The sequence below is a fragment of the Psittacula echo genome (assembly GCF_963264785.1).
Source record: "Psittacula echo genome assembly, chromosome: 1".
Classification (NCBI taxonomy): domain Eukaryota; kingdom Metazoa; phylum Chordata; class Aves; order Psittaciformes; family Psittacidae; genus Psittacula; species Psittacula echo.
In genome coordinates, this window is record NC_137735.1 from 98292515 (window position 1) to 98320241 (window position 27727).

The 27727-nt window shown below is 39.2% G+C and overlaps 1 protein-coding gene across 1 annotated transcript in view; it reads left to right on the forward strand.

The window, feature by feature from the left end:
- ERC1 (ELKS/RAB6-interacting/CAST family member 1) overlaps positions 1-27727 on the forward strand; it is a 286136-nt gene that overhangs the window by 35676 nt on the left and 222733 nt on the right. Inside the window, exon 3 of the mRNA XM_080623933.1 lies at positions 26947-27363. Coding sequence (XP_080480059.1) covers positions 26947-27363 — 417 coding nt within the window. The remainder of the gene's footprint in view (positions 1-26946; positions 27364-27727) is intronic.

Here is a 27727-nt window from a genome sequence, read left to right on the forward strand (position 1 = left end):
GTCAATCAAAGGCAATTTTGTATACCCACAAAACTTTTAAAAATTCAAGGTATTCAATGTTAGGTCTATCAGCATTGAAAACCTCCTGGCCTGTGTGTGTCTGTTGTGTAAGGGCATCAAACTTGAAGCGGTATAATATTGTGGCAATTTATGCTCAAAGCAGCAGAAGAAGTAAATGTGTGAGGTTCAAATGCCATTAAGTGTTTACCAGCTGATTCACAAAGCAACATGAAAATTTCAATGACTGTATAATCAGAGCAGAGGTTTTTCTAAGGGTATTTGGTCATTATGGTGTAGAAAATGGATTATCTGTTAGCCTGATGCTGGAATTTAATTGGAAAAGAGTGCTTTCAGCAATTGCCTCTAGTTAGGTTTCATTGCTGTCAAATAAGGGGGCATGCTGAAGATCTATTTGAGTTTTTAGCAGACACCTTTTTGCCTTTATGAATATCATTCTGTGGGAGGAACTCATGGGTAGAGTGGTAGAATGTAAGTTTTCATAACAACTTAATTAAAAGTGTGTTCCAAAGATATGGATGAGTCAGAGAGCTCTTTGGATCTCAGTAAATGCAAGTACCCACTGAAAATGGGCTGATGCTCACCATTATGTCTTACTGGTGTTTCAGGGGTCTGTGTTATTTTAACTTCTTAATGTTCATCTCATGAGTTTTAACTGCTAAATATGAATGAGTGACCTAAGAGTTAATGTTTCCTTTGCTCTATGAACTTGGTAGAAAATGAGAGAAAGAAGCATTAATGACTTGACACTAAATGTTAAACAAATTGTACACTTTTCAGCTGTTAACTTCTTTCTCTGGTAAGTTAGAGATAAAATGACCACATGTTAAAGATTAGTTGCTGATGGGCAAATGATCAAAAGCTTTGCTTGCTATCCTGACTTGTGTGTGTATAACCTGGCTAGACAGCAAGAGAGAAACACTGATATGTGCTGAGTTGGGTGGCTTCTGGATGATGTTTAGGGCATGTGGCCTCCCCTGAGTTTGTGTGATTCGTCTCTGAATGACGTTTTTAATTTATGAACAAATTAAATCTAGTTCCATTTTTTTAATGTACAGGCATTTTCCTAGTTTACCACCAAGTAGTAGTCTGAGTGGTAGGTAGGCTTTTCACTTGGCATCTGCAATCCCAGGCAACTTCCGTAGCTGTACATTTTAGAAGATCTAGATGCAAAGAAACTAATAATGTCCATTTGTCTTTATAGTGTGGAGTACGCAGCTGCTGAAATTCAGGCACTAGCTTGCTGGGGTTAGAATTGAAGCTATGAGTTGGTGCTTTTTTTGGTGGTTGTGTTTTTTGGGGGAAGGGAATTTGTTTCATTTTTAAACATGAAAAATAATACTAAAAAAGTCCCATCAGTGAAGTACTTAATCTCACAGAATCAGCTTGACTCAAAAATACCACAGGCAGTAATTCTAAGTTAGTACTTATAAGCAAGTGAGTGCCAGCAAGGTCCTCCTGTCATTTCTGTTGGGGAAAAAATGGAATATTTCTTTAGCTGCTACTTCCTTTGCATAAGCTGTGGAAGAAATAAAGCTTTATGCCTCATGGATGAGGTTAGGAGAAATTAAGGTTTTCAGTTTCTGTCTTGGCTTAGAAAAAATGCCTGAGGTATTCCTGCCTAATGTAAGTATTAGAAATTTATGCATTGGATACATGTGTTGGAACATCATTATCTTAGAAATAAAATTGCTTGAATGATATTAGTAATCTACATTTTTAAAATTTTATTCGTATATATGTGAATTCTGTTCTTACGTGTTTGTGAGAAATCGGTAAAGAGTTAATGAACTCTTTGAAGGGATATAGAAAAGCAGTACATGGTGTAAAAAGACTAAGGAAGCAGTAACAAATGCCTTACCTACATGATGTTACTCATAGCCTTTATTGGTATGAATGTGCATTCGCTGGATAGATCAGCTTCTTTGGGTACAAAGTGTCTCTGAAGAAATGTTCTGAACTTGTAAAAAGCAGAGTTTTTCTTCAGGGTCACAGTGATGATGAGAGACTCTTCTCAAAATAGTAAATTGTATGTGTTTTTAATTGCTTATTGCTTACTAATTAACTTCTCCCCTGGTGGGATTTATGCAGAGAGAATTTTCACCTTTGATTAGTAAGCAGCTGCCTCGAGATGAGTTTCATCCCATTTGCACTCTTAGTCTAGGCTGCCAGATTTTAGAAGTAGTTAGTGGTATGAAGCATGCTGTCCTCAATAGCTGCTGTAAATAGCTGCGTACAGCCTGGCCTGCTAGATTTCACTTGTTAGTCTGTCATGCCACAGTACAAGCTCAGTTGGTTCACTTGCCATATGAAAACATTTACTGAAAAGCAATTTGGGAGGAGAGAGAAGGAGCATCAGGGTCTTAGGCACATTATATTAATCTGTAAAAAGAAGCCTAAAATGTTAGTTGAAAGAAAGCAAAGATCTTTTCTAATTTCCTTTAAAATTATTTGACTCTTGGTATTGAAGCTTATATAACTTTGCTTTGCACTGCTTTGTTTATGGGCACATACATTACTATGAACCCTAACATTGCTGATGATTGTTCTAGTAAAAAAATTACTTTATTTTTTTTCATTTCAGCTCTTGCCTGTTAGGTTGGTTAAAACCTGTCTTTTGCTAAGATGGCTTCTGTTTTCCATTGCATGGAAGTTGGCCATGTTCAGAACAGATAAAGAGAAAAGGAAATGGGGTTGCCTGAGGGAGTGCAGAAGTTTTTGCAACAGTAGGAGATGGTGCATTGGAAGATGTGGTCCTACTGATCTCTGGTGAAAAGAGAAGCACTGTTGTGGTCTAGAAAGCATTAATCTTTGTTAACTGATTTTTCTTTTTCTATTGTTTTTTTTGGACTGGTGTACAGCTTGTTCCTAGAGTTTTATGAATGGTTTTGCGCGTGGTATCTTTGCTCCTTGTGTTTGCTTCATTTTATAAGATAAATTGTGAAAAACACAGAGGTAGATAAGTAACTGAATCTGAATGCTTGTTACTATGTTTTGCTAGTTTCATACTCTTTATCATCTGTGAGAATTCTTGCTTTTTTAAGATAGAATCATAGAATAGTTAGGGTTGGAAAGGACCTTAAGATCGTTTAGTTCCAAATCTGTATTATAGGCTTTTGTAATACAAGTCTTGTAGGATAAAGCTTTAATTTATTACAATTATCTTGAATGGTTCTTATTGAACAGAGATACTTTCTGGTTAAAAATCTTACGTATGTGCAGTACGTGCAGGATTTGGAATTCTAGCTTGATTTACTGCATGTGTACATGAGTGAGACTTGAAAGTTTTGTCTGTCTTTCCACAAATGCCATACAAATGACTTTCTATTTAGACAAATTGAAAGGAAAATTCTATTGGTGTATGTTAAAGTTTGAAATACAAATGAAGTTACTAATTGACAGGTTATGGTACAAGGATAAATATTTGAGAGGAGCTGACCTGATCTAGTGTTGCTACTAGACCTGCTTTAAGTGGGAGATTGGACTGGGTTCTGCCCACTTTTTCTTGGATCTGTAAAGCATCACTCAAGCACACAGCTGACACGACATCTTTAGTGGCAGAGGACTGAGCTACAGCTTGCATTGCATAGACTGTTTTTATGCCTTTTAGTATGCCTTTTTTTATGCCTTTAGTAATTCTTTCTCTTTGCTTTCCTCTCATGCCTGTCTCATTTCCTGAGGGTGGCATATTTTATAATGCATTTGTTATGCCCTTGCCCAGAAGGAGTGCCACATACTTACGTTTTCTTGGAGGACCAAATCCCTGAAGAAACATATGGTTTACGAAGGCCTCAAATCTAATGCTTTTCAAGGAAAGGAGGAGAGACTGTTTACTTATTTGCTGGACACATTGGTCAGCTTTGGCCTTGAATTAGAGTGATCTTGAATATTTGTGATCTACATAAATAGTCAACTCTGACTTCTCCTCCAACCTGTATATAATGAATCTAGCATGAAGTTAGTCCTTTGACAGTCTCTGCATACAGTCTTGTTCCCAAGACTTGCTCACTTCCAGGACATCAAGAAAATATCCCTTCCATCTTGAAACCTTCAGCTCCATTTATGGTTGCTACAGAGGAAGGATGATAAATACAAAGATGCTACTTTTGCCAAATAGTGGCTTCCCCTTGCATGTGAGCTGCCTTATGTTTGAGACTCTCCTCTGCTCTGGAGCACTGGGGTTTTCCTTTCACAAAATATTTCACCTGAGTCTTGTGTTGTATTTCTACATCTTTTCTTCTGATCATCTTGAATGAAGCGGTGCAGGTATTGTGCAGGTAGAAAATGACTGCCTGGTTGTAGGCCTCTGCAAATGGCTGAGCCTTCTCTCATTCTGTTGTTGATTCTTTGGGTAATGATCTTGCTGCTTCAGCCATGAATCTTTGAAAACTTTCATATCTCTTCCTGTACATGAGCAAGCCCAAGAGGTGGATCAGAGAATATACTCTGTGTCGGTGTTAGCTTTTCCTACCTGAGTTGATAACCTTATTAAATAATAAAAATGATTTTTTTGTGTATGTCTTGGACTTGGGGGATACCTGTATCCTCTATCATGTCTGTTGTGAGTACTCAGTTGATCTGTTGTGGCAACTAATCAGTGGATTCTAGTTTCATCAAAGTCTGTGCAGAAACCTGCATTCTGCTCCCTTCACAGTGCTCTGACCTATTCTGCACATTTTCTTTCAGTTGTGTGCTTTACCAGACAGTGCTAAAAGTTGCTTTTCCCCTATGCAATATTCCTGCTTCTATATGGCCTTAAGTGGATCAGTGTGTTTAAATCTTGACATGGAAACAAAGTTTATATTTTCACATCTGTCCTTGAATGTTTTTGTTGCAGTGGTGAAATTAGGAGTCACTTAGGTTTACAAGTCTTATCGGTATTCATCATAAAAGATGGGATGTGTAAGGGGTGGAGAGGGAACCCTCTCTTCTAGCATTATCCTGTGTAGGATTGTAAAACATGTGAAACTCTTCAGACCTGTTTATGCTTACTTTCTATTGGATCAAACCAAAGCATTCCTGAATGATTCCCCTGCTGAGAAAGCTCCTCATAAATAAGCCCAAGCTGAAGGCTTGCTGTTGTGAAGCAGTTCAAGATGGGACAGATATTGCTATGCTGCATACTGTATAGAGATGCTGTGCCCGTCTCCTACTTTAGCCTCTTAAATGTTGGGTAGACATTGCAGCTTATCTAAGAGTCATTTTTGGATGATCTTTATATGCAGGCTACCAGTTACAGCTGAGTCACTTGCTCAGTTTATGTGTCCCACTGGCATGTTTTGAGTGTTCGTTGAGAAGCATCTGACTCATTTTGCCTCAATCTCTGTCCCCCTTCAGTAGTCACTTTTGGTTAGTCATGTTTCTGGCTGAAATGCCTTGATCTTGGATTCCTGTCTTGGGTACTGAGAGTCGTGCACATAACATCCTGGTTCTTTCTCGCCCTTCCTCCTAATGGACCCCTCCTATCAGTCTACAGAAGTACCATACAGTCAGAATCGCATTGCACATCCTATAAAAGAATAGTACTTTTTACTGGTGTCAAAGAAACAGGCAGTTTGACCTCCTTCCAGGTCATATTACTTGGGACTTCTGGTTTGCTAAAGATGGTTGTTTTGCATAAATATTCTCAAGGCACAAGGAGCTTGGAAAATATGCACTGAGTTTCTCTCTGTCATGAGCCATCAGTTGCAGGTGATGACTTAGCAGAACTAAAGCAGTTTCTGTAGATAAAGAGAATTCAGATTCCCCCTCTCTTAACACTTAGAGGTTCATTAGTTCCAAACATATCTATAATTAGAACTAGTGGTTGGCAATCTGGTCTCAGGGAATGCTGGTTGTCCCAGTTGTGTGATAAGATATTTTAGGCGATACATCACAAGTGAGACATTCAGGATGCTGTTACTGGGTGGGTTTTCCTGTTTTTCCGTTTGGCATTTAGGAAGGACTTTAGATCAGCCCCTTTGAGATCTAGGAGAATGATTTTGATTCTCCTGTTCTCCAGCAAGTCTATTTCCAGGGTTGTCAGGAGTTTCTCAGTTCTGTGGAGCTGATCAGCTAACCTGTCTATCTTTGACAGGCCAGTAGGGTGTTGCAGAAGATAGTGCAGATTGTGTCTGATATGATTTCAGCTGTTTTGGTATAACTGAGGTACTCATGGATTTGGAACCTTCATCTCATCATGAAAATATCTGACTATTGCTTTTAGGAACAGCTTTCCTTTTCAGGAACTTAATGTGCAGGAAATCTGGCCAAAGTTGGAACATCCACCTGTCATATGTATGTTAGTAGTGACATAAAGTGGTAAGGTTTAATTTGGGTTTCTGGGTTGGTCTGTTGTAATTCAGAAAGTCCTTCACTGTATGATTTTTAAAGTCAATCTCAAGAACATTAGTCTGTTAGGTTCATCCATGTTCATTTAACAGCAGTTTAGGAGTTCGGTTTTCTTTCATTCTTGTGAAAGTGTTCTTTCGCAGTCTTTTTGACCAGCTCTCAGGAAATTTCAGTGTCTGTTTAGGTAGGTCCTTCAGTGCTGTGTTGCTTGCTAGAGCGCCATGGAAGATTTTTCTTCTAGCCCTCTGCCTTGTCTGTGGATGTTGTGTGAGAGTAGTTGTCATTTGGATGCTACAGAGCAGTGCGCTAAGGGATGAGCACATCTTCAATTCCTACATAAAATAGTGTTCTGTTTACCAATTTATTACAGCCTTATGTCAAGGAATGATCTGTAAGTAGGCTACCTCTAAGACACACTTCAAAAATACTTTGTTAAAAGTAAATAAATACTGTTAATAAATATGAAATAACACCACTGTAAATGGTGTTCAAAAAGTAATGCACAGAATTACAAAAACCTTCTTAATCTTTTTATGTCAAAACTCAATTGCAAAGCTCTTCCACATCACATCTGCTTTGCCAAGATACTGATACACTGAAGACCTACCTCTTGGTGAGATGTGCTTCACTGAGTAGTTTGTGTCTGCACGCCGATGCCTCAGTTTGCATCCACTAAGAAATTCGTCTTGGAGTAACATTAGTTTTTATACTTGATTGCCTTGTTGAAGTCTTCTGTGCTGTCCAGACAGATTGAAATTTCCCCTTGGCTGATTCATTCATTCAGAAATTTATTTAGAACTCCCAAAGAAGTTCTATTGCTCTAACTAAAATAAGCACCATTCATTTTCCTGAGGATGGATGTAAGTGTTGCTTTTTAGACCAGATGTTTTCTCTTGTTGTGGATTCATTGAGCAACTGATTGACTTAGTAAGAGGTACTCCTCCCTACATGTATTTTGGAGGTTTAGCACCTGGTAAATGTCTCCATGCCCTGAACTTTTTCTTTTAATTCCGTGTATTCGTTAGCAAATGTATTTGGTACAAATATCTAAATCGTGCTAAATGAATGTGGGTGGTTACTGACTCTTGATTACCATCCGCATGGAATTCAGCTATGAAATACCAGAAGGCTTGGAGTAAATAAATAACCTTTGATACTTTTCTTCTAAAGAAGTTGTCTTGTGCTGTTTGTGGATACCTCAGATCAGTGACACAAACCCACAGTGGATCAAGAAACAAATATTAACAATAAACTAACCATTTGAGGTTACGATTTTCCTTTCTTTATCTGTCCACAGAAATGGATATCTTAATAGCTGTTATCTCAGCAGACAGGGCTGTAGAAATTCAGGCACTTGAAGAACTGATTCTCTTTTCCCCACTGCCTCATTCCTTCAGTATACAGTTGGACTTTGTACATATCTGAAGCCTGTGGTTTGAGAGGCATTTTTTTGTGGAGGATTGTCCTTCGCTTATTTTCAAAATATCCCATCATTCTTACCAGGGGCAGCATTTCATAGGCTGCCTTCTAATGAGCTTCATCATCTTATTTGTATATAAAAACATGCTTATTTTGTTATTGTTGTTTCCCTGTTGGGAAGATTGTGGGTTTGACAGTTTTCTCCTCAGGCTGTTTTTCTGGGTCAGTAGGATGTGTTGTAACAGAGCAGAGGGGAAAATATCTAGTTCAGGGCAAACTCTTTCTAGTATGTCAGAGAAATCATACTTTGGGACACCCACAGAGCTGCCAGTGGACTTCCATTCATACATTTGTTAAGCATGACACTAATTGAAATGTCCAGCCAACAGAAAAACTTCACTTATCCACAGTCTTTGGGTTTTCTCATAATCCATTCAATATGCAGGTACTGCATGCCGTCACCTGTAGTGGGATGATACATATGGACAATCATTTAAAGAAAACAGGAACATGATGAATGGAGATTATGTGAAATGTTAAGTCCGTATTTATGTTCACCTCCTTTGTGTATGTCTTGCCTACTTCTGTGAAGTCCTTATTTTTATAGCGTCTCTTTAAAAAGGATATTTGTCTGGTTGAGGTGAAAGTGGTGGCAGGGAGGAGTGTGAGGGTCCTTCATAAAACAAGTGGTGGAAGTGGAGGGCTTGGCCATGTACTGATGAGGTTCTGTTAGGGTTAACAGTCTCTGCCTTGAATGCTTTAGACAGTGCTTCAGTGCAGAAAATGAATAGTGATTAGTCATCTCTTAAGCTTTGCATGCAGAGCTGTGTTGGCAACGAGCATAAGAAACTCCCCACTTAGCTATTAAATAAAATTTTTGTATTGATATAGTTTTCCAGGCAAGGAGTGGCAGGGTATCTTAGCCTTTACTGAGGATATTGAAGCACCATTTCTTCATGTAAGGCAACTGCTTCCAAAGTTCTACGTTTTTGTCAGACGTATACTTTAAAGTTTTTAAAGTTTTAAACTTTGTTTTACTAAATCATTCTTTGACAATAGATTTTTCCCCTACACTGTAGAAAATGACATTATTTTAGTTATTTCTAGTTTTCTTACTTGTATCTTGGGAAATGCTTTCTTCATAAATTTTAGTGTTGTCTTCTGAACTCTGCTATGGAATGAATAAATAGGATCAGTAGATCAGTGGAGTCATTGGTTCAGCTTTGGATTCATTACTCAGCTGTTACGTAATTTACATAATTAAATCAACTGTGCTGGTTGTGAGGGAGTCAAGGTTCTTGTGTTACCTTTTTTTTGTGAGAAATAAATGGAATTTTTCTGTCAGACTAATTTTGGATAATTGGGGGGTTTTTTGTTTGTTTGCTTGGTTTTTTTCTCCTAAAATCACTTACCAGGAATATTTTTTCTTTTAAGACACTGTAGCAGCATAGTAGTTTGTTTTGGGTGTTTTTTTGTAGTGAGTTCATGATATATTCCTATAATTGAAAATGTCTCTAGCACAGATAAACCAATAAAAGGTTGAAACTTCTTGAAACTTTTCATCAAAACCCTTAAATGTGGTTGGCTAAGGCAAGTGTTTTATCTTTCAAACTATGGTCCACAATAGGGGGAAGGCGTAAAATTAGAGAATCTATAAATGTCAGTATTCTTGAAGATCTGAATCGCATTTTCCATTTATTTTAGTGGTATTAGAATGTAGCCAAAGCTTTTGTTTGGGTTAAATAAATGGAGTTGTTTTTACATAATAGAGGTAAGATATGGGGTATCATCTTTACTACCTAGCTGTGGATGTGTGAAACTGGGTGGAAGTAAGGCTGCTGAAGGAGTGCACACAGAAGCCTGCATCACAGGAAATCTTGGCCTGAGTGAAGTTGCTGGTGAGTCACTGCCAGTCCTAGCAGTTAAGGAGCACAGGAAAGTGATTGTATCTTGCCACTGCCTGGTGTCAACAGTGAGTCACAGATACTTCTGCTGCAAGAAGAATGATGGAAATAGATTTCAAGGGTTAAATTCTTCCTCAAAATAAATTATCAAATGTTCCAGTAAGCCTATCGGACTGTCTTCTGGGAAAATTGAAGTATGTTTAGCATCTAGGTGTCATTATACCGAAGTGTTACTTCATTATTATAGAAGCAAAACAGATTTGTTTCAAGGAAATTTTTTATTTTTCAGAAGAAAACTCCTCAAGAAACCTCATGTTAGTAACAGCCTTGAACTATTGTATTTATTTTAAAATAGATGCTAGAGGTTGTCATAAAGTCTGTGTTACTGTAGTACAACTTTTTTGAGGTACAGTACAATATTCCGATGATATGTATGGCCAATACCTTTGCCTTTTTTGAGGGAGAAAAAACATCTCCAAGGAGAAGCTGATTACCATGGCAAGGCTGGTAGAGAAATAAAGCTTATTGCTAGATCAGATGATGTCACCAAGAGAAGAGCAAACAAACTTACAGACTCATGCTTTTTTTATGGGAGGAAAAGGGGCAGAAGCAGCAACTTCCAAGTTGAGAGCAAATTGAGACATTTTGTGCAGGGTTTTGGTAGGAGAAAATCAGTTTTGGTAGGAGAAAATCTGGCTGGTAGCTGCAGATAAGCAAGAGGGGATGTGATGGAGGGAGTTGATTATAGTAACTAGCTCCTGTGAGATAGAATTTTCTGTGGGATAATGAAGAGATGTCTGTGGGCATGGGAAAAAATAAAGATGCTGTAAACCAATACTGACTTCTAAAAGTCATCAACTAGGTTAAATATTGGTTTTAAGGTACATAACCAAGATTAATTCACCATAATTATTATTTGCTTCAGTATAGTTTCAAAGATTTAATACAAAACCAGCCAAGCTTGAAGAAGGACTAGTGTGCTGAAAGCTGTGTTCTGTTTATCAGCTGGTAGAGTTATCACCTCTCCCTATAAATCTTGTGCTTAGACCTTTAGACCATAAGAACCGTAATGCTTTCATGAAAGTCTTTATTCATTCATTATTGCTTTCAATCATTTTCTGCTTTAGCAGTTTGAATCCCTATTTATATTGTGGTTTTGTTTAAGGGTTGGTATTGTATTATTCTGGTTGTTATACCAGTACATACATCAAAATGTTGGTTGCTGCCTGAAGGATTGATAATCTAGTTTCAAGGAAAGCAGTGGTGGGGAAGTGATGTGATTGTGATTTTTGACTAATAGAATTTCAGGTGTGTCATTTGCTTACCTGCTTTCCAGAGCTTTTTAAAAAATCATTTTATTTTAATCTTGTCTAAAGAAAGGGTACATTTGTATGGTTGTAGTTCACTGTTATGTATTCTGTTCTTTGATAGGAGCTGAGGTTTGAGTTTATAAATCACTCTTCAGTAGTTCAAATCGTGGTTTGGGTTTTTTAAAAGCTTTTTTTCACCTATTTTGCGTAGTATACTACTTGAAGCATTTAATAACTGGCTATTTTTTCAGCTGTTGTCACTTAAATTAGAACAGTTAAATGCCACTGTTTTATGGGTTTTTTTCCCTTGAATTGTTCATGGTACATCAATCAAGAGGAGCTGGTCTGTTCTTGTAAAACTAATCTAATAATGGGGTTTTATTCTAGAATACCATATCCTGTTACCAGGTATCACAGAATCACAGAATCCTGAGGGTTGGAAGGGACCTCAAAAGATCATCTAGTCCAACCCCCCTGCAAGAGCAGGGTAACCTAGAGTACATCACACAAGAACTTGTCCAGCTGGGCCTTGAATATCTCCAACGTAGGAGACTCCACAACCCCCCTGGGCAACCTGTTCCAGTGCTCTGTCACTTTCACAGTAAGGAAGTTTTTCCTGATGTTCACATGGAACCTCTTATGCTCCAGTTTACACCCATTACCCCTTGTCCTGTCACTGGACATCACTGAGAAAAGCCTAGCTCCGTCATCCTGACCCTCACCCTTTACATATTTGTAAACATTGATGAGGTCACCCCTCAGTCTCCTCTTCTCCAAGCTAAAGAGACCCAGCTCCCTCAGCCTCTCCTCATAAGGGAGATGTTCCACCCCCTGAATCATCTTTGTGGCTCTGCGCTGGACTCTCTCCAGCAGGTCCCTGTCCTTCTTGAACTGAGGGGCCCAGAACTGGACACAATATTCCAGATGCGGTCTCACCAGGGCAGAGTAGAGGGGGAGGAGAACCTCTCTTGACCTACTGACCACCCCCCTTCTAATACACCCCAGGATGCCATTGGCCTTCTTGGCCACAAGGGCACAGTGCTGGCTCATGGTCATCCTCCTATCCACCAGGACCCCCAGCTCCCTTTCCCCTTCACTACTTTCCAGCAGGTCAACCCCCAGCCTGTACTGGTACATGGGGTTGTTCCTGCCCAGATGCAGGACTCTACACTTGCCCTTGTTGAATTTCATCAAGTTTCTCCCCGCCCAACTCTCCAGCCTGTCCAAGTCTCGCTGAATGGCAACAGAGCCTTCTGGTGTGTCAGCCACTCCTCCCAGCTTAGTGTCATCAGCGAACTTGCTGAGGGTACATTCAGTTCCCTCATCCAGGTCGTTGATGAAAACATTAAACAGCACTGGTCCCAGCACTGACCTCTGAGGGACTCCACTAGTCACAGACCTCCAGCTAGATTCTGCCCCATTGACCACAACTGTATCCTTTTATGTTTGTTTAACATTCAGGATTTTTAATGAGTTTTTTCTCAGCAAAGAAAAATTGGGAATAGAAGGCATGAGCATATTACTTTGACCAAAATATACCCAACCCCAAAATTATCTCTGCAGTGGAATGCTAAACTTTAAAAGTGGCTTTTATTTTGTGATGTAGGGATGCAGATGAGTTAAGAAGAATGACTAATACTAAGGTGTGTAATCTGTGAAATAATAAGTACAGACATGAGGTGTTCTTTTGTGAAAATTGAAATAGAATCGTAGAATGGTTTGGGTTGGAAGGCACCTTAGAGATCATCTAGTTCTGACATCCCTGCCATGGTCAGGGACACTTTCCACTAAACAAAGCTGTTCAAAGCCCTGGGATGAACATGGACTTGAACACTGCCAGCTATGAAGCAGCCCCAGCTTCTCTGGACAACCTGTGCCAGTGTCTTACCACCCTCACAATAAAGAATTTCTTCCTAATACCTGATCTAAACCTATCCTCTGTCAGTTTAAAGCCATTCCCCCTTGTCCTGTCATCACATGTTCTTGTAAAAAGCCCCTCTCCATCTTTGTTATAGCCCCCTTTAGGTACTGGAAGCTGCTCTAAGGTCTCCTCTGAGCCTTCTTTTCTCCAGATTGAACAACCCCAACTCTTTCAGCCTTTCTTCATTGGAGAGGTGCTTCAGCCCTCTGATTATCCACAATCAAATCTGTAATCCATGCCTCTCCAGTTTAAAGACGAGGTTGTACTGTGGGACAGTGTCAAATCTCTTGCACAAGTCCAGTAAATTACATCAGTCGCTCTTCCCTTATCCACCCATTCTGTAACCCCATCGTAGACAGCTGCCAGATTTGTCAGGCATGATTCGCCCTTAGTGAATCCATGTTGGCTGTCACCAATGGCCTCCTTACTTTCCATGAGCCTTAGCATCATTGCCAGGAGAATGTGCTCCACGATCTTGCTGGACACTGAGGTAAGACTGACTGGTCTGTAGTTCCCCAGGTTTTCCTTTTTTCCCTTTTAAAAAAGGGAACTATGTTTCTCCTTTTCCAGTCAGTGAGAACTTCCCTGGACTGCCATGACTTCTCAGATATGATGCATAGTGGCTTAGCCTCTTCATCCAGGAGTTCTGGGGTGATTGAAGTCCCCATGAGAACCAGGACTTGTGACTATAAAGCTGTTCCTGTGTGTCTATAGAGGGCCTTGTCTGCTTGGTCTTCCTGGTTGGGTGGCCTGTAGCGGACCTCCACCCTAATGTCACCTGTCCTTTCCCTCCCTTTAGTCCTGACCCATTAAGTTCTTGGTCAGCTCCAGTTCTGTCTCCAGGTGTAGTTCCATGCACGCCAGTGGGTGATTGGCATAGAGGTAACATCTTCTTGTCTCCCCTGCCTGTCCTTCCTAAAGAGCCTGTATCCTTCCATTCCAACACTCCAATCATAGAAGCCATTCCACCCTGTCTGTTAAGAGGAAATCTGAGGATTGTCCTGCTAGGTTAGGGCAGGTTTGGCCTAACAGGTTAAGTTAAGTGGCTTGGGAGTCTGATCATAGGAGAGAAACATGCCCCCAAGAATTTGGGGCACTTCATTTCAGTCCTGAGTTTGTAAATTCCGTGCTCCAGTCAGGAGCAGTCTCCATATGACAATCTCCATAGCAAAAGCATCTCAAAGCAGTGTTGCCAATAGACCGTTCTAATGATAAATAGAACATATGTTAATGTTAAGTGAAGTCTTAAAGGAATGCAAGGGTTGTGAAATTTCAGGATTGTGGGGTGATTTTGTACTAATACACTCAGGGTTCCTGTGTTGATAAGGTACACAAGTCTTCTATCTAGCAAAGTTCATCTAGACATCTGTTTGAGTGATAAAAGAGCTGAACACTGTGTTTAACTTTTATTTAACTTTTGGTCTATTTCCTGACTTATGATTACTGTCTGCAAAATATACGAGAAAGTGATGTGGGAAGGGAAGGAGGGAAAGCATACCAAGTTGTCTGAAGCATGCCTTAAACTTTGCTTTTAAATAAGCATCACCATTGGTCCTTCAGCTTTCCACTGAGATGGATTAGAAAGAAGGAGTCCCCTCCCTAATTCTTTCTACATCCCAGAACATATCCAGTAGATAAGAATTTGAGACTTCAGAAGCCACCTTGTCTGAACTAAAACACATAGCACTGGACAAATAAGCTTTCCAGATTTTCAATGCTACAAGCCCTTTTAATTTTTTTTTTTCTGAATCTTATAAACCATGTAGTTACAAGATTAGTATCTGTGTTCAGGCATTTGTGCCATGCTTAAGCTCTTGCTAGAGTTGGTGGATTTGATGCCTCAAACTCACAACAGGGAATTCCGTTCTCCTTTCTGTCTTGACAGTTGTTCATAGAGATGTATCGGCAGATTAAGATGCTTCTGTGAATAATTTTTAAATGCAGAGCACTTGGTTACAAGATGATTTGCATAAATGCACTTGAACCAGAACCAAAACACTGTATTGTACAGCATTTATATCCATTTTAAGTGTTTTCAGTCTGGTATCTAAAGAAGCGAGGGAGTTCAGTCATTGCTCTGCAAGAAGCCTAACAGCATGACATCCTGCTTGAATGACCATGTAGTAATAATTTATGAGTAAGTAGTTCTTGAAAGGATTGAAGAACCAGTATTTATTCTGTGAGATATTTACCCTAAATGATTTTACCAACTGTCCATTTTGATCCATGGGCTTTGCAAGGCTATTCTGTGTTAGATAGTTCTGTGTTTATTACAATGAACTCGTAACTCCTTTATATTCTTCTATGTATTCCCTTGATTCCTATGGTGATGCACAAAGTTAGACAAGACAGTATTAAAGCTTTTCACTTACAGAAGTTATTCTAGCTGTCAGTCATTGCAGATGTCTGTTTTAGCTTGCATAGTGCACATTCTCATCAGATGTGTTTCTGATGCATACTAAGAACACAGTTTACTGCACCTGATAGCTTGGATGGGAAACCTTTTCTGTTCAGGTATTTTCATCACACTGTAGGATGCAGTAAAGGTTTTCATAATGAATATCCTTGACTTTATACTTCCAAAGCAGCATGTGAGCCTAACATCTGTCACTGTCATCTAGCAGAAATTTGAATGCTTCCTATTTAGGTAGGCCTCCTCATTTCATAGAATCATAGAATCATAGAACCAACTAGGTTGGAAAGCACCTTTAAGATCATCAGGTACAACTGTCAACCCAGGGTTGCCAAGTCCACCACTGAACCATGTCACTGAGGGCCTCATCTACATTTTTTGACTGCTTCCAGAGAAGTTGATTCCACCACTTCCCACGGCAGCCTGTGCCAGTGTCTGAGCACCCTCTCTGTGAAGAAGTTTTTTCTAATATCCGATCTAAGCCACCCCTGGTGCAGCTTGAGGCTGTTTCCCCTTGTCCTGTAGCTTGTTACTTAGGAGAAGAAACTGACCCCACTACAAGCTCCTTTCAGGTAGTTGTAGACAGCAGCAAGGTCCCCCTGGGCCTTCTCCAGACTAAACCCCCCTAGTTCCTTCAGCCATTCCTTGTAAGATTTGTGCTCCAGACCCTTCACCATCTTCATTGTCCTTCTCTGGACCCACTGCAGCACCTCAATGTCTCTCTTGTAGTGAGGGGCCCAGAACTGAACACAGGATTCGAGGTGTGGCCTCACCAGTGCAGGGGAACAATCACTTCCCTGGCTTGCTTTCTGATACAAGCCAGGATGTGTTGGCTAGAGCTTTCCAAGTTCCTCTTCATGTTTTCCTGTCACTTAACTCTTAAGTTCCCTCAAGGGGGTATTATGTTGCTTCTTAAGGTCACAGAAAGCTCCTTTAGAACAGCATAATGTGCTGTGGTCTGCTTTGTTGTCAAAGGTGCTGCTGTTATTTCAGCACGAGGGGAAGTGCCAGAACATTTTCGTCAGGTGTGTTCCATATGTTCCTTCTCATGGACAGTGATTAGTGCACCCATAATCTAAGTTTATCCTGAAAGTCTAGGAATGCATTTCATCTGCCTGGCTTCTCAAAACTGTACTTGGCATGAGAGACTTGATGTATCCAGAAAAGAATATTTTCAAGTCTTTTCCTCTGTGAGCATAGCAAAGATTTCAAGGCAGAGACCTGAGAAGATAACATGTATCATGTCAAAAAGCCACAGGTTTGAAAAGGCTTAGTTGAGTCTTTGTGGATGATTGCTACTGCTGGTTTGTTGAGTTTGTTCGTTTGTTTGTTTACAGATGGATTTCTGTTTTCTTCCTTGTTGCATTTCAAAGAAAACAAGAAAAGTTATGAAGGTGGAAGGGATGCATATCTTATATTTGGCAAGAGCTTGTCTTGGTTGTGAGAACTTCAAGTCCTAATCTTGCAAAATAGACTTAAAATGATTGCTGCCATTGTGGCTGACTGCTGTGCATTGATAACTCTAAAAAAACCCCGTACTTCTTACTTCAAGAAGGAATAATGAATGAGGTTTTGGGTTGTCTTTTTTTTTCTCTTGTATGTATCAGTGCACAAGTTATAGACCCCTATAGTGGCTGATGATGTACCTGGGTACTGCTCTTGTTTAAGCTATCGTTTTAGGCCTGATGGAATTTGGGCCAATTGAGTGTGAAAGCCTTGAGTTGTTTCTTATTGTAGCTTAAAACAAGAAAAGCACCCACAAATGCTTTTCCAGAAAACCTCCTTTACTTTCCTTGAAGAACTGATGATAAGGCAAATGTGAAAAGATATAATGCTTTCAATTGTCTATGGGATAGAGAGCAGAGCAGTTAGGAAGGCGTACTGAAGAGGCTATGAACAAGTAAAGCAAGAATGAAAATATTACAACGACATAGCCAGATAGGTCACATCTTCTTGTGAACAGTGGAGTGAGGTGTTTTGCATAAAGGGCTTCTGCCCTCTGTAGTCATCTCCCTAAGAGTACTTTTGCCTTGCAAGGTTGCTATCTAATCAGTACAAGGAAAATTACAAGCAGACAGGCAAAGCCTCTACGCATAGTCTGTGCAGCTGAGAGGCAGCAGCTGGTTTTTGCTGTTGGTTATCTCCCTATCTTGATTTGAACACTGTGCAAAGACTCCATTGGCAAGAACTTTCCATGTGTCACAGTACAACCGTATGCTCTTTTTAAGATCCTGAATGTCATATGTTCTATTATTTGACAGGATCAAGCCCTTCATGCAGTCTTCTCACATTTATGGCCATATCTAGTAATCTGATGCTTTTCTTGATCAAGAAAAAAATCCATCAAACAAAATGCCGGTAAATTCTAGTGCTTTCAGATTGCTGGTGAGATGGTGGGTCCAGGTTTTGCAGATCAGTCTGGTGCTAGCAAATATTTAATTTCTTCAGCTGAGCAGCCAAGTGTTGGGCCCTTGATATCTGGACAGAAACTCAGTTTCTGGAGGTGCAGGTTTGGAAAGAACACTTACTGCTGTGTTCATCAGTCAGTAGTCTCTGAGCATTGTGTAGCTATGAGATCTTCCACTGTTGCTTGTGTTTACTATGCTACGTTCCAAATTGACAGGAAGAACAAAATACTGTATTTCTGTGGGCAAGCAGAAATTGAAAAGATTACTGTTTAATATTGAAAGTAATTGTTTGAAATACTATCAATATATGTATTTCAGTCTACCTCACAATTGTTTCTTCAGTCCTCAGCAGTCAGAAGCTCAAAGTATTCAAAAAGCCTTAAAGATGAGGTCTACTTTATATTTTATACTCTTACATGAGAGGTATAGGGTTTATGCATATAAATGCAGTTTTTAAAAATATTTTGATCAGACTTTTCTTATGGGATCTGTACATGTGTGCACTGAGATTTATACCATAATCTCTCCAAACCAGCCAGTAGAGAAGAAGATTTACGTTGCAGGGGAAGGGTTGGCAAGTGGAGGGTAATGAGGATAAGCAGCTTTCTTGTGCATCGATATTTCATATAGTACTCTTTCATTGTAAATCATCAGCTGTTTTGCTCAGGAGAGCATATTGTTCATTTATGCTCGTATCTTGCAAAATACTGAACACAAGATCAAAGGTTTTGTGGCAGAGCACCTTTTATCTTGGATGGATTCCTTGCATCAGCTAATGGAAAGATACATTTGCTGACCTCCCTAATAGAGGTGACTAATAAGAATATGTTTTTTGCAGAATCGCTCTTAATCTATGAAGAAAATGCACCGTTTCATATAGATGCTATTAATTTGAAAATATTACGTTTGAATACATATGTAAATGTTAAAATTTTCCTTCCCTTAAATACCATAATAATTTCTAATTACTTTAATGGAATGAGAGGTTCACAAAAGCTGTTTGAAACTTAAGCATCTATTCCACAGATGCCATGTTTAAATACTATCTATGCCATGGATGAAATTAGGTGTGTTGAATACACATGCTAAATAGGATAAGATCAAAATCTGCAAGTTCTGTAATGGCAGGCCTGAACATAGATCAGCCTGATGTTTGCGGGTTCTGGTTTGGGTGGTTTCGTGTGTGTGTTTTCTTTTTTCATGATGATCTGTTTGATCAACACGGTTTGTGACAAAATAAATTTGTGTTTGTCGAACAGGAGAGACTGTAAAGAATTATCTTACTGCAGTGCATGAAACTGCATATATGCAAGGACTCTTTATTTTCCTTAGCAGCATAAGAACAAATAATCAAAGCACACATTTGTATATAAATAAAACATGCCATTTAAGTAGTGTAATGCTAACCAAATTTGGACAGACTGGTGGGAAATAGAGGTTAAAATCATCATGGAAATTGTTGATTCTGATGAGAAATTCTAAATGTTTGCCCTAATCCCAAAAAGCCTGCTCTCAAGAAAGATGAAGAGCGCTTTAGAGTCCAGTTTCTGTGCTCCAGGATCATAGCATTGCTGACGTGCAAAGCATGTGAAATGTAGGTGATAGGAAGATTTGCATGAGAGAAAGTTTTGAAGTCCTCTGAACTGCTAATGTAGATGTACCTTTGAGAATTTTAAACATGTGGTAGCTGGGATTAACTGATATGACTCTAGAAATAATTTTCCTTTGAATTCTGTTGCCTACTAGACCATTCCTGGTATCTGCCACAGTTCAAATTCCCATAGGAAGACATGGAAATGTCAGAATCGTATTCATGGTTCAGAAATTGATAAACTGATGTTTTTCAAAAATTTACTGGGTTTGCCTATGCTTAATCAGAATTTTCATTCTTACCAGACAGATGTGCACTAAATTCTTCAGAATTAGTTGTGGGTTTCCTGTGCATCAGGTATTCTATAGAAACTGCCTATATACATGCTTTATTTCTTGAAATCAAAACCAGCATACCTTTTTTGTTTGTAAGATAAACTGCTTCATGTTTACCATAGGCAAAATCATTCATGTGGGCATTTACCAGTGAGTAACTGGTGTACTGCATTTTTTCCATTTTACCTTGCAGCCTTTTTTATGGATGTACCTGTACACTTAATATGAGGTGATTGTATAACAGTTTTGGTTCTTGTGGCTACAGGCTGATTAGGTTGTTTCTGACCTGCTTACTTTAGGAGTTTAAATTAATTCCTGCTGGTTTGCTTATGAGGGGTTTGTTTTTGTACAGGACAGGGGCAAAGGTATTAGATTGCTACATGCTGCCCCCTTAAACCAAATGAGTCATTTTGTATGAGTCTAGTTCAGCTGACAAGTGTATTACTGACAACTTAAGCTCTTTATCTATAGCACTTTTTTTACCATCTTGCCCTTCTGCTGTCTCAGAGATAATGCAATGTATGATTGTCTAAAATACAAGTCTCTCTTTGACTCTCACAAATTAAATCCTATTAAAATCATAGCTGTATTTTGTATCTAAACTAAACATTATAAAAATCACCCATTAATTTCCATTTAAATAAGGGTTTTGAAGCCCCTGATCCATCTTACAAGGAATATGTTGCATTTCTGGAATAAGCAAGTTCTGTTTCATCACAGCCCCGCTGGACACCTGACATTAGCCCTTTTTTCAGTTCCCTTGCGTGGGCTGCAGCTGAATGTCAGCAGGGACTCCCTCAGCCAGCCAGGCCCTTGCTCCTGCAGTGACTTCAGCAGAATCTATTTCCCAGAAATGCTGCCAAAACATTAACTCTTTGAGAATGGCAGAGAATGATTTCCCCTAGTGACCAAATCCTATTCTAGCATTTGGCATGTGATCTGACTTGAGCTTAATGTGCTTCATCCTCTTACAAATGCTGGAAATTCTTTTGTTACGAAGAACATGAGAGAAATCATCATAATGCAAAAGTTTGTGATTTTACATGTGGATTTGATGGCAAGAAAAGCACCTTTAAGTTCTGTTATTTTCTGGTCACACACATTTTTGTGGGTAGACCTTATTGAATTGTCCTTCTGAAATAAAATATATAATAACTATTGTACCTTTTCCAGAATAGTAGCACATGTAGTCATGATGATCTAACGGCAAAAGTAAGGCAGTATTTATAGGTACTACAAGTACATCTATTTCAGACCTGGAACAGCTTTTGTAGCTGAAAGCGTCTCTCTTTCTCAGCTGTAAAAATAGTTGGCTGAATAAGAAATTAGCTGTAAACTGGTATCTTCAGAAACACTGAGTTTGGTCAATTAAAAAGTTACATCTGTCCTTTTTAATTTTTCCTTAGCCCTGGTTTGGATCCTGAAAAACAAATGCAGAAATATGTGATATGTAGTAAAAAAATGCAAACCTGTTGTTGTGCTTTAACTTCAGCTGCCAACTAAGCACCACACAGCCGTTGACTCACTACCCCTGAATGGGAAGGGTAAAAGTGAGAAAACCCATGGGCTGAGATAAAGACCGTTTAACAGATAAAGCAGAAGCCATGTGTGCAAACAAAGCAAACCAAGGAATTCATTCACCACTTCCCATTGGCAGGCAAGTGTTTGCCTGTCCCCAGGAAAGCAGGGCTTCATCATGCATAATGGTTATTAAGAAGACAGGCACCATGACTCCAAACATCCCTCCTCCTTTCTTCTTCTTTCCCCAGCTATAATATGTTTGAGCCATATGGTCTGGGCTATCCCTGTAGCCATTTGGGGATAGCTGTCCTGGCTGTGTCCCCTCTCAATCTCTTATGCACCCCCAACCTGCTCAATGGTGGGATTGTGTGAGAGGCAGAAAAGGCCTTGACACTGTGTAAGCACTGCTTAGCGGTAACTAAAACATCCCTGGGTTATCAGTGCTGTTTCCAGCACAAATCCAAAATATAGCCCCATACGAGATACTATGAAGAAAATTAACTCTATCCCAGCCAAAATAGCACACCTGTCCTGTGTTGTTTCAAGCACTGTTTTCTACACAAAGAAAAGCTTGATCACTGAGCAGGTCTGTAAAAAAACCTGCCAAATACACATACATCATAAAGCTGTAGTTCAGTACAGGATGTACTGGCATTGTGGGCCAACAGTAGAAGTAATCAGGAAATTTTTGGTAGCTAAGTTTGTCAATAATATTTTTATAAAAAACTCCTATTGAACTGCTGATTTCAGTGAAACTTTTGTTAGGAAAAAACTTATTCCGTGAGGAGTGGAATTTCTGATTGGAAATTAGAGAAGACTGAGATGAGATCAGCCCCTGAGCAGGAAATAGACTTGGTCAGGGATGCTCACTAGAGTGTGGAAGATGCTAAGGGGTCTCTTGGCTAATTCAGATAAGGACCTTGAGCTGAGATTCATCTTCCCTTTGTGACACTTGGATGCAAGAGGGGTGGAATCTTTCTCAGTCCTTTCTGTAAGAATATTTTGTTAGAGATCCACCCAAAAACAACTTGTTGTCTACTGACTAGAGCCTCATTTGGTATGTGTGAAGATGATGAGTAAGAGCCTGAACCTTTATCTCTGAGGCTGAAGCTTTTCTAAACACACCAGTACTTATTCTAGTAGCACCTCTCTTTCTCCCCATTCTTTCCATCACCCCATATTCTCTTGCTCGTGAATATGAGAGTCTTTAGTGTTCTCCCAGTGTAAGAAGAAGAATTTTTTAAGTCCTTGAGTTTTGCAGACTGTAACAATGCTTCCGACCTCATTGTAACACATTTCTGTGACACGGTGTCGTATAATTGCATGTTATGTTTTCCCTTTTTTTCTGAGAAAAAGTAGGTTCTTCTGTTCCTTTTTGCTGAGTGTTGACAGGCATCTCTTGAATGTACTGATATTTTCCTCATAATTTAAATTCAGGAGATGAAAGAGAACTTCACTACAGAAGTGTTCAGTGCCTAGGTGCCTCGCCTGTGTTGCAGAACCCACAGTTCTAATTTAGATAAGTAAGCACTTGCGTATGACTTTTTGAATAAGATATGGGATGAGTTATGTATCTGATTATAGTAGTTACAAAGACAGTATCTGCAGTGTGAATAGCCTAAATCAGGCAGCAAAGCCAAATTGACTGGAATCTTAAATGCTGTAGCTTGGTAGGTCAAGCTCTGTCTTGCACAGATGAGTGTGGAAATTCTTTCTTTAAAAAGCATGGCATTTGATCCTTTCTTTCAAAATTATGCTAGTAGCAATGGCTGCCTCCTTTTGATCTAAAATGTAGGGTTAGAATGCAGGTCTTGGATGTAGAATATCAATTAAATTCCTATTTGTGTCTGAGTATGTTAAAATGCACATCCCCTTCTTCCTTTGGAATGGTAACATTATAAGCATTTAAGGTATTTGAAAGTACTGCTACTCAGGTCTTTCTGTGCCTGTGTTCTACCAATCAGAATAAGAAGCTGTGCTCTCTTTAGTATTTTCTGTCAGGCCTACTGAAGCTTTAAATATTTCATGCAAAATGGAAAAACTTCAACAGCGAGAAATGAGAAGAACTGCCTGGAGCAAGGTTCCCAAACTCACCTGTATGGCAATAGGTACATTGCATTATCCTGGACTGCAGCAACAGGACTGCTTTGTAAACCAAACATAAAGCACTTCTGTATCATTAGTAGGTTGGAAACTCATCTAACCAATCTGCCAAAGTGTGGGAAATGTGATTTTGAATCCTGTTAGGTGGAGGCAAAGATTGAGTGATGGTCTGCTACTTACAGATGTACATTTTGTGCTGCTGGATGAAAGGCAAACTCTGTCCCTGCATAGAGCCTCGTTAGCAGACTTTGAGTTGCGGAACACTTGGTAAGAAGTTATGTTTGCAACTTGCCCCTTTAGGATTTATGTTTGAGGTGGGCCTGAAGGGGCTTAGCTCTGTCAAGAGGAAAGTACATTGGGCATAACTAGCAAGAGACTTACTAGAGAGCTGTGCTCACAAAAATATCTTTGTGTTTTGCAGATGTGGGTCTAATTTGTAGTGAGGCTTAAAGACCAATTTTCATTACTTGAAAATAATGGGGAAGCCTCAAGGTCTGAAATAAAAGCAGTAAGCTTTAAGCAAAGGACAGGTTCAACATAATTGCTTCAACTTTAATTATGTTCCCTTTACTAAGCTATGTAAGAAGAGCATGAATGGTACTTAGTCAGCACTGTGATGAACAGTTCAGTTGTATTAAAAGTATTTTTACTTGTTTGTTTCTAGATCAGACAATTTCGACAGTATTTTTCAAGTTTGATTGAGGTGTCAGGTGCTAGAAATAGGATTAAACATCAGTGGCTAGTATCACATGAACTTAGAAAATATTTTGTCTTTCTGGGATAGTCACTGATTTAAAAGTAAAATCTAGGAAATGGGTGAGAAGGTAGTAAGACTTGCCAGCTCCTTCATGGGGAAAACCGTGTTTTCTTTCAAATGGTGTAGAAGACAAGCTGTGTTCACTGAAAAAGTGGTTTATTTATTATGCCAACTAATGCAGGACATTGTTTTCTCATTCTGAAAATCATAAAAAATTCTGGAAAGCAGACAGAAGAACCCATTTTGCATACATCTTGCATGTTGGAAAGGGTTGGGTGTCAAAAGCGTAGAATAATTTTCTGTGGCGTATTTTCATGTTACCTTGCACATAATGATGTTGATTCTCAGCAGTTCGGAGAACAGTGATACTAATTCATAAGCTCAGTGTTAACCCTTCCTTTCACTTCACCTCTTCATTTTTCCTGGGAAACTGAATTCATGGCAGCTGCTGACCATTTGTCTCAGGTGTTCCAAACTCTCTTGTCCTTGTTTAACAGGCTGATGCATACCAATAAATGCTGTTTGTCACTTTTTTTTTTTTTTCACATCATGTTTCTGAAACATAGAATAGATTTTGGTTCTTTGATCCAGAAGTTGCATGGAGGCTTTTCCATCTTCGGGGGAGATAATTTCTGTGGGTCTGAAACACGGTTTTTGCCTATGTAACCTGAAGTGAGATTTCACAGCAGATCAAATCGTAAAAATGAAGGAATTTGGTTGTGATGATTTAGTCAATGGATGTTTATAAATAACCGAAGTTTGATTCTGAGACAACACTGAGTAGAGGAAGTAATTTCATTTAGTAGCTGATGTGGTTGTTCAGAAGAAGCTCTTTTCTCCCCTGAAAGAAAGGAAATGCTGAAGTGGCAGTGTATGGAGAGGCAGGTGGAAGCATGTGGGAATTTATTTGTTAGCTGGAGGAACAACACACAGCTGGGCTGTAGATAAGTAGGGATTCTCAAATACAAATGGAATTAACTTGTGTGGAATTGTAAATGTATATTTAGTGAGGTTATTGTTTAACAAAATTTAAGGATATTCTCTACTGCCGTTGAGTCCTACTGTCTTTATTGCTATTGTATAGGTACTGTTGAGGCAAACCTTTTCCTGAGCACGGTAGTGTTTCTCTTGCAACTTGATCAACATACATCAATTGAACAGATTGCCTACCTGCATGCTGTTTGTGGTAGTGCCTTGATTTTAAGGCTTGGAGGTGGTCTGACATTTTCGCTTTTACTGCAGTTTGAAGAAATGACAATAACTGAAAGCTTAAATCTGTAATTAAAAAAAAGAAGTGATTTATAAAAACATTTTCAAAATCCATATTGAGATATTTCTTTTCATCTCTTATGCTGAGCACCCACCAATATACAAACACAACGTGCCTTTTAGAAGAGAGTAACTAACTGTCCCCTCACCTACCTGTGCTATGTTATCACAGATTCTATAACCTGAAGGATAGTTTTAGATCAACAGAATTAGTAACTGCCAAATATTGTTTTATTGAAATAGAATAAAGGTTAATTACAGCATCTCAAATCAACTGTGAAGTTATGCATTTAAGATGATTTCGGTTTATGCTGATACCATTAAGGATGGTTTCATTTTCTTCTCCACCAGCTCCTTGAGTGCTCATTCCCACCGCTGCTTTGCACCAGGATCAGCATTGGTCCTGTTGCATCATCTACTGGATCAAAGATCTGGCTGGAAAGTCATTTTGTTTTGTTTTGATGGGGCTGAATTTCAGTCACATGAAGTTTTGATCCAGTTGTTGATGTTATACACTGAAGGAAGGACACAGAGTTGGACTTTCCCTTTTAATGTCAGTGTGGTACCTGAACTGATTATGGAATAGCATCTTTAGTTTTGAAAAGCTCTTTTTAGGCCAGAACACAAAAGAAGGTGAAGTATACAGTCTAAAGGATGACCTTTATAAAGAAAATGGGATTGGACTGCCTTTGTGTACCATTCTATATGACCACAGTAATCTTTAACGTTTCTAAAAGAGGTTAAAGGTAAATAACTGTATTACAAATATTGTCTTCTGTCTATTGTCTTTTCATAGAATCACAGCGTAGATGAGGTTGTAAGAGACCACTGGAGATCGGCTGGTCGAACCTCCCTGCTCACGCAGGGCCACCTAGAACCAGTTGCCCAGGACAATTTCCAGGCAGCTTTTAATATTTCCAAGGAATTTAACATAAGAAGTGTCATAAATATATTCTTGAATTAATACTTAAACCCAGATCTTTTAAATCTTATCTTTTCATAAATATTTGAGTGAAATACAAAGTACTTGTATTTATGTCAAACAATTTGGCAACATCTTTACATTATAGACCTTAACAGTGTGTTTCCTGTGTCAAGCTTGATAATAGGTTATAAGTAATACTAACTAGTCCTAGTGAATACTGGAAGTAGCTTTATTGCAGACACTGATTTTTATAATACAAAGGTAGACCCCAGGAATCAGTCCATGTTACTTGTTCACATTTAGACTAAATTGTAAGCACATCTTAAGGAAGTAGAGATGTATCAGTCTGTGTAACTTATTCCTGGTCATTAGGTCTTTGTTTAGTGTGTTAGTACTTGTCTGTTATTGTCTTAATACTTTTATCAAGAAGAAAACAAATGTTTATCTAAATAAGAAGCGAGGACTTTTTGTCTAGGCAAACTGTGCTTTTCCTGTATTATCCCACTATGTTAACCCACAGTATTCACAGTCACTGGGAACTGAAATTTCTGCCCTGTGATGCAGTCCCACCTCAGTTCTGCTTTCAAAAAGAAAAAAAGCTGGACTGTTGGTATGGCAGTTTCCTCTTGGTTGGTAGCTCAGGAGAACTGATGTGGCTCATGCTGTTCTCTTTATTTCTTCAGTGGAAAGAATCCTCTGATTTTATTTATTTGTTCTTTTAGCATATGCAGATGACTATTCAGGCTCTCCAAGATGAGCTGCGGATCCAAAGGGACCTGAACCAGCTGTTCCAGCAGGACAGCAGCACTAGAACCAGTGAGCCCTTTGTGGCAGAGCTGACAGAGGAAAACTTCCAACGACTTCATGCAGAGCACGAACGCCAGGCCAAGGAACTTTTCCTGCTACGTAAAACCTTAGAAGAGATGGAACTGCGTATTGAGACACAGAAACAGACCTTAAATGCACGTGATGAGTCCATCAAAAAGCTGCTGGAGATGCTGCAGAGTAAAGGTCTGTCAGCAAAAGCCACTGAGGAAGATCATGAACGAACAAGACGGTTGGCTGAGGCAGAGATGCACGTGCACCACTTGGAGAGCCTTCTAGAACAGAAGGAAAAAGAAAACAACATGCTGAGAGAGGTAAGTGACCAAGCTCTGGGTTCATCTCCAATCTTAAGCTCTTCTCTGTCTCTTCTCCGTTTCACAACTGTAAGGAAAAAATCTTCTGTCCTCTCTGTAAGCTGTATTTTTACATTGCAAAATTGACAGAATTTGTCCCTGTTGTTTTAAAACTTCTTCAAGGCTTCCTTGTGTGTGCTTTCTGGGGTTTTGTGATTTAGGCCCCACTTTCCCTGTAGTCTTTGTATGAAGTTCTCGAGGTGAATTGTCACACAGACTGTAAAATTCATTGTTTCCTTCTGTTGTAGTTTGACAGAAAGTAGCTACCTGTATTGAGGTGAAAACTGAGAGAAATCCTTGCAGGAGTAATGGATGATTGCTCTAT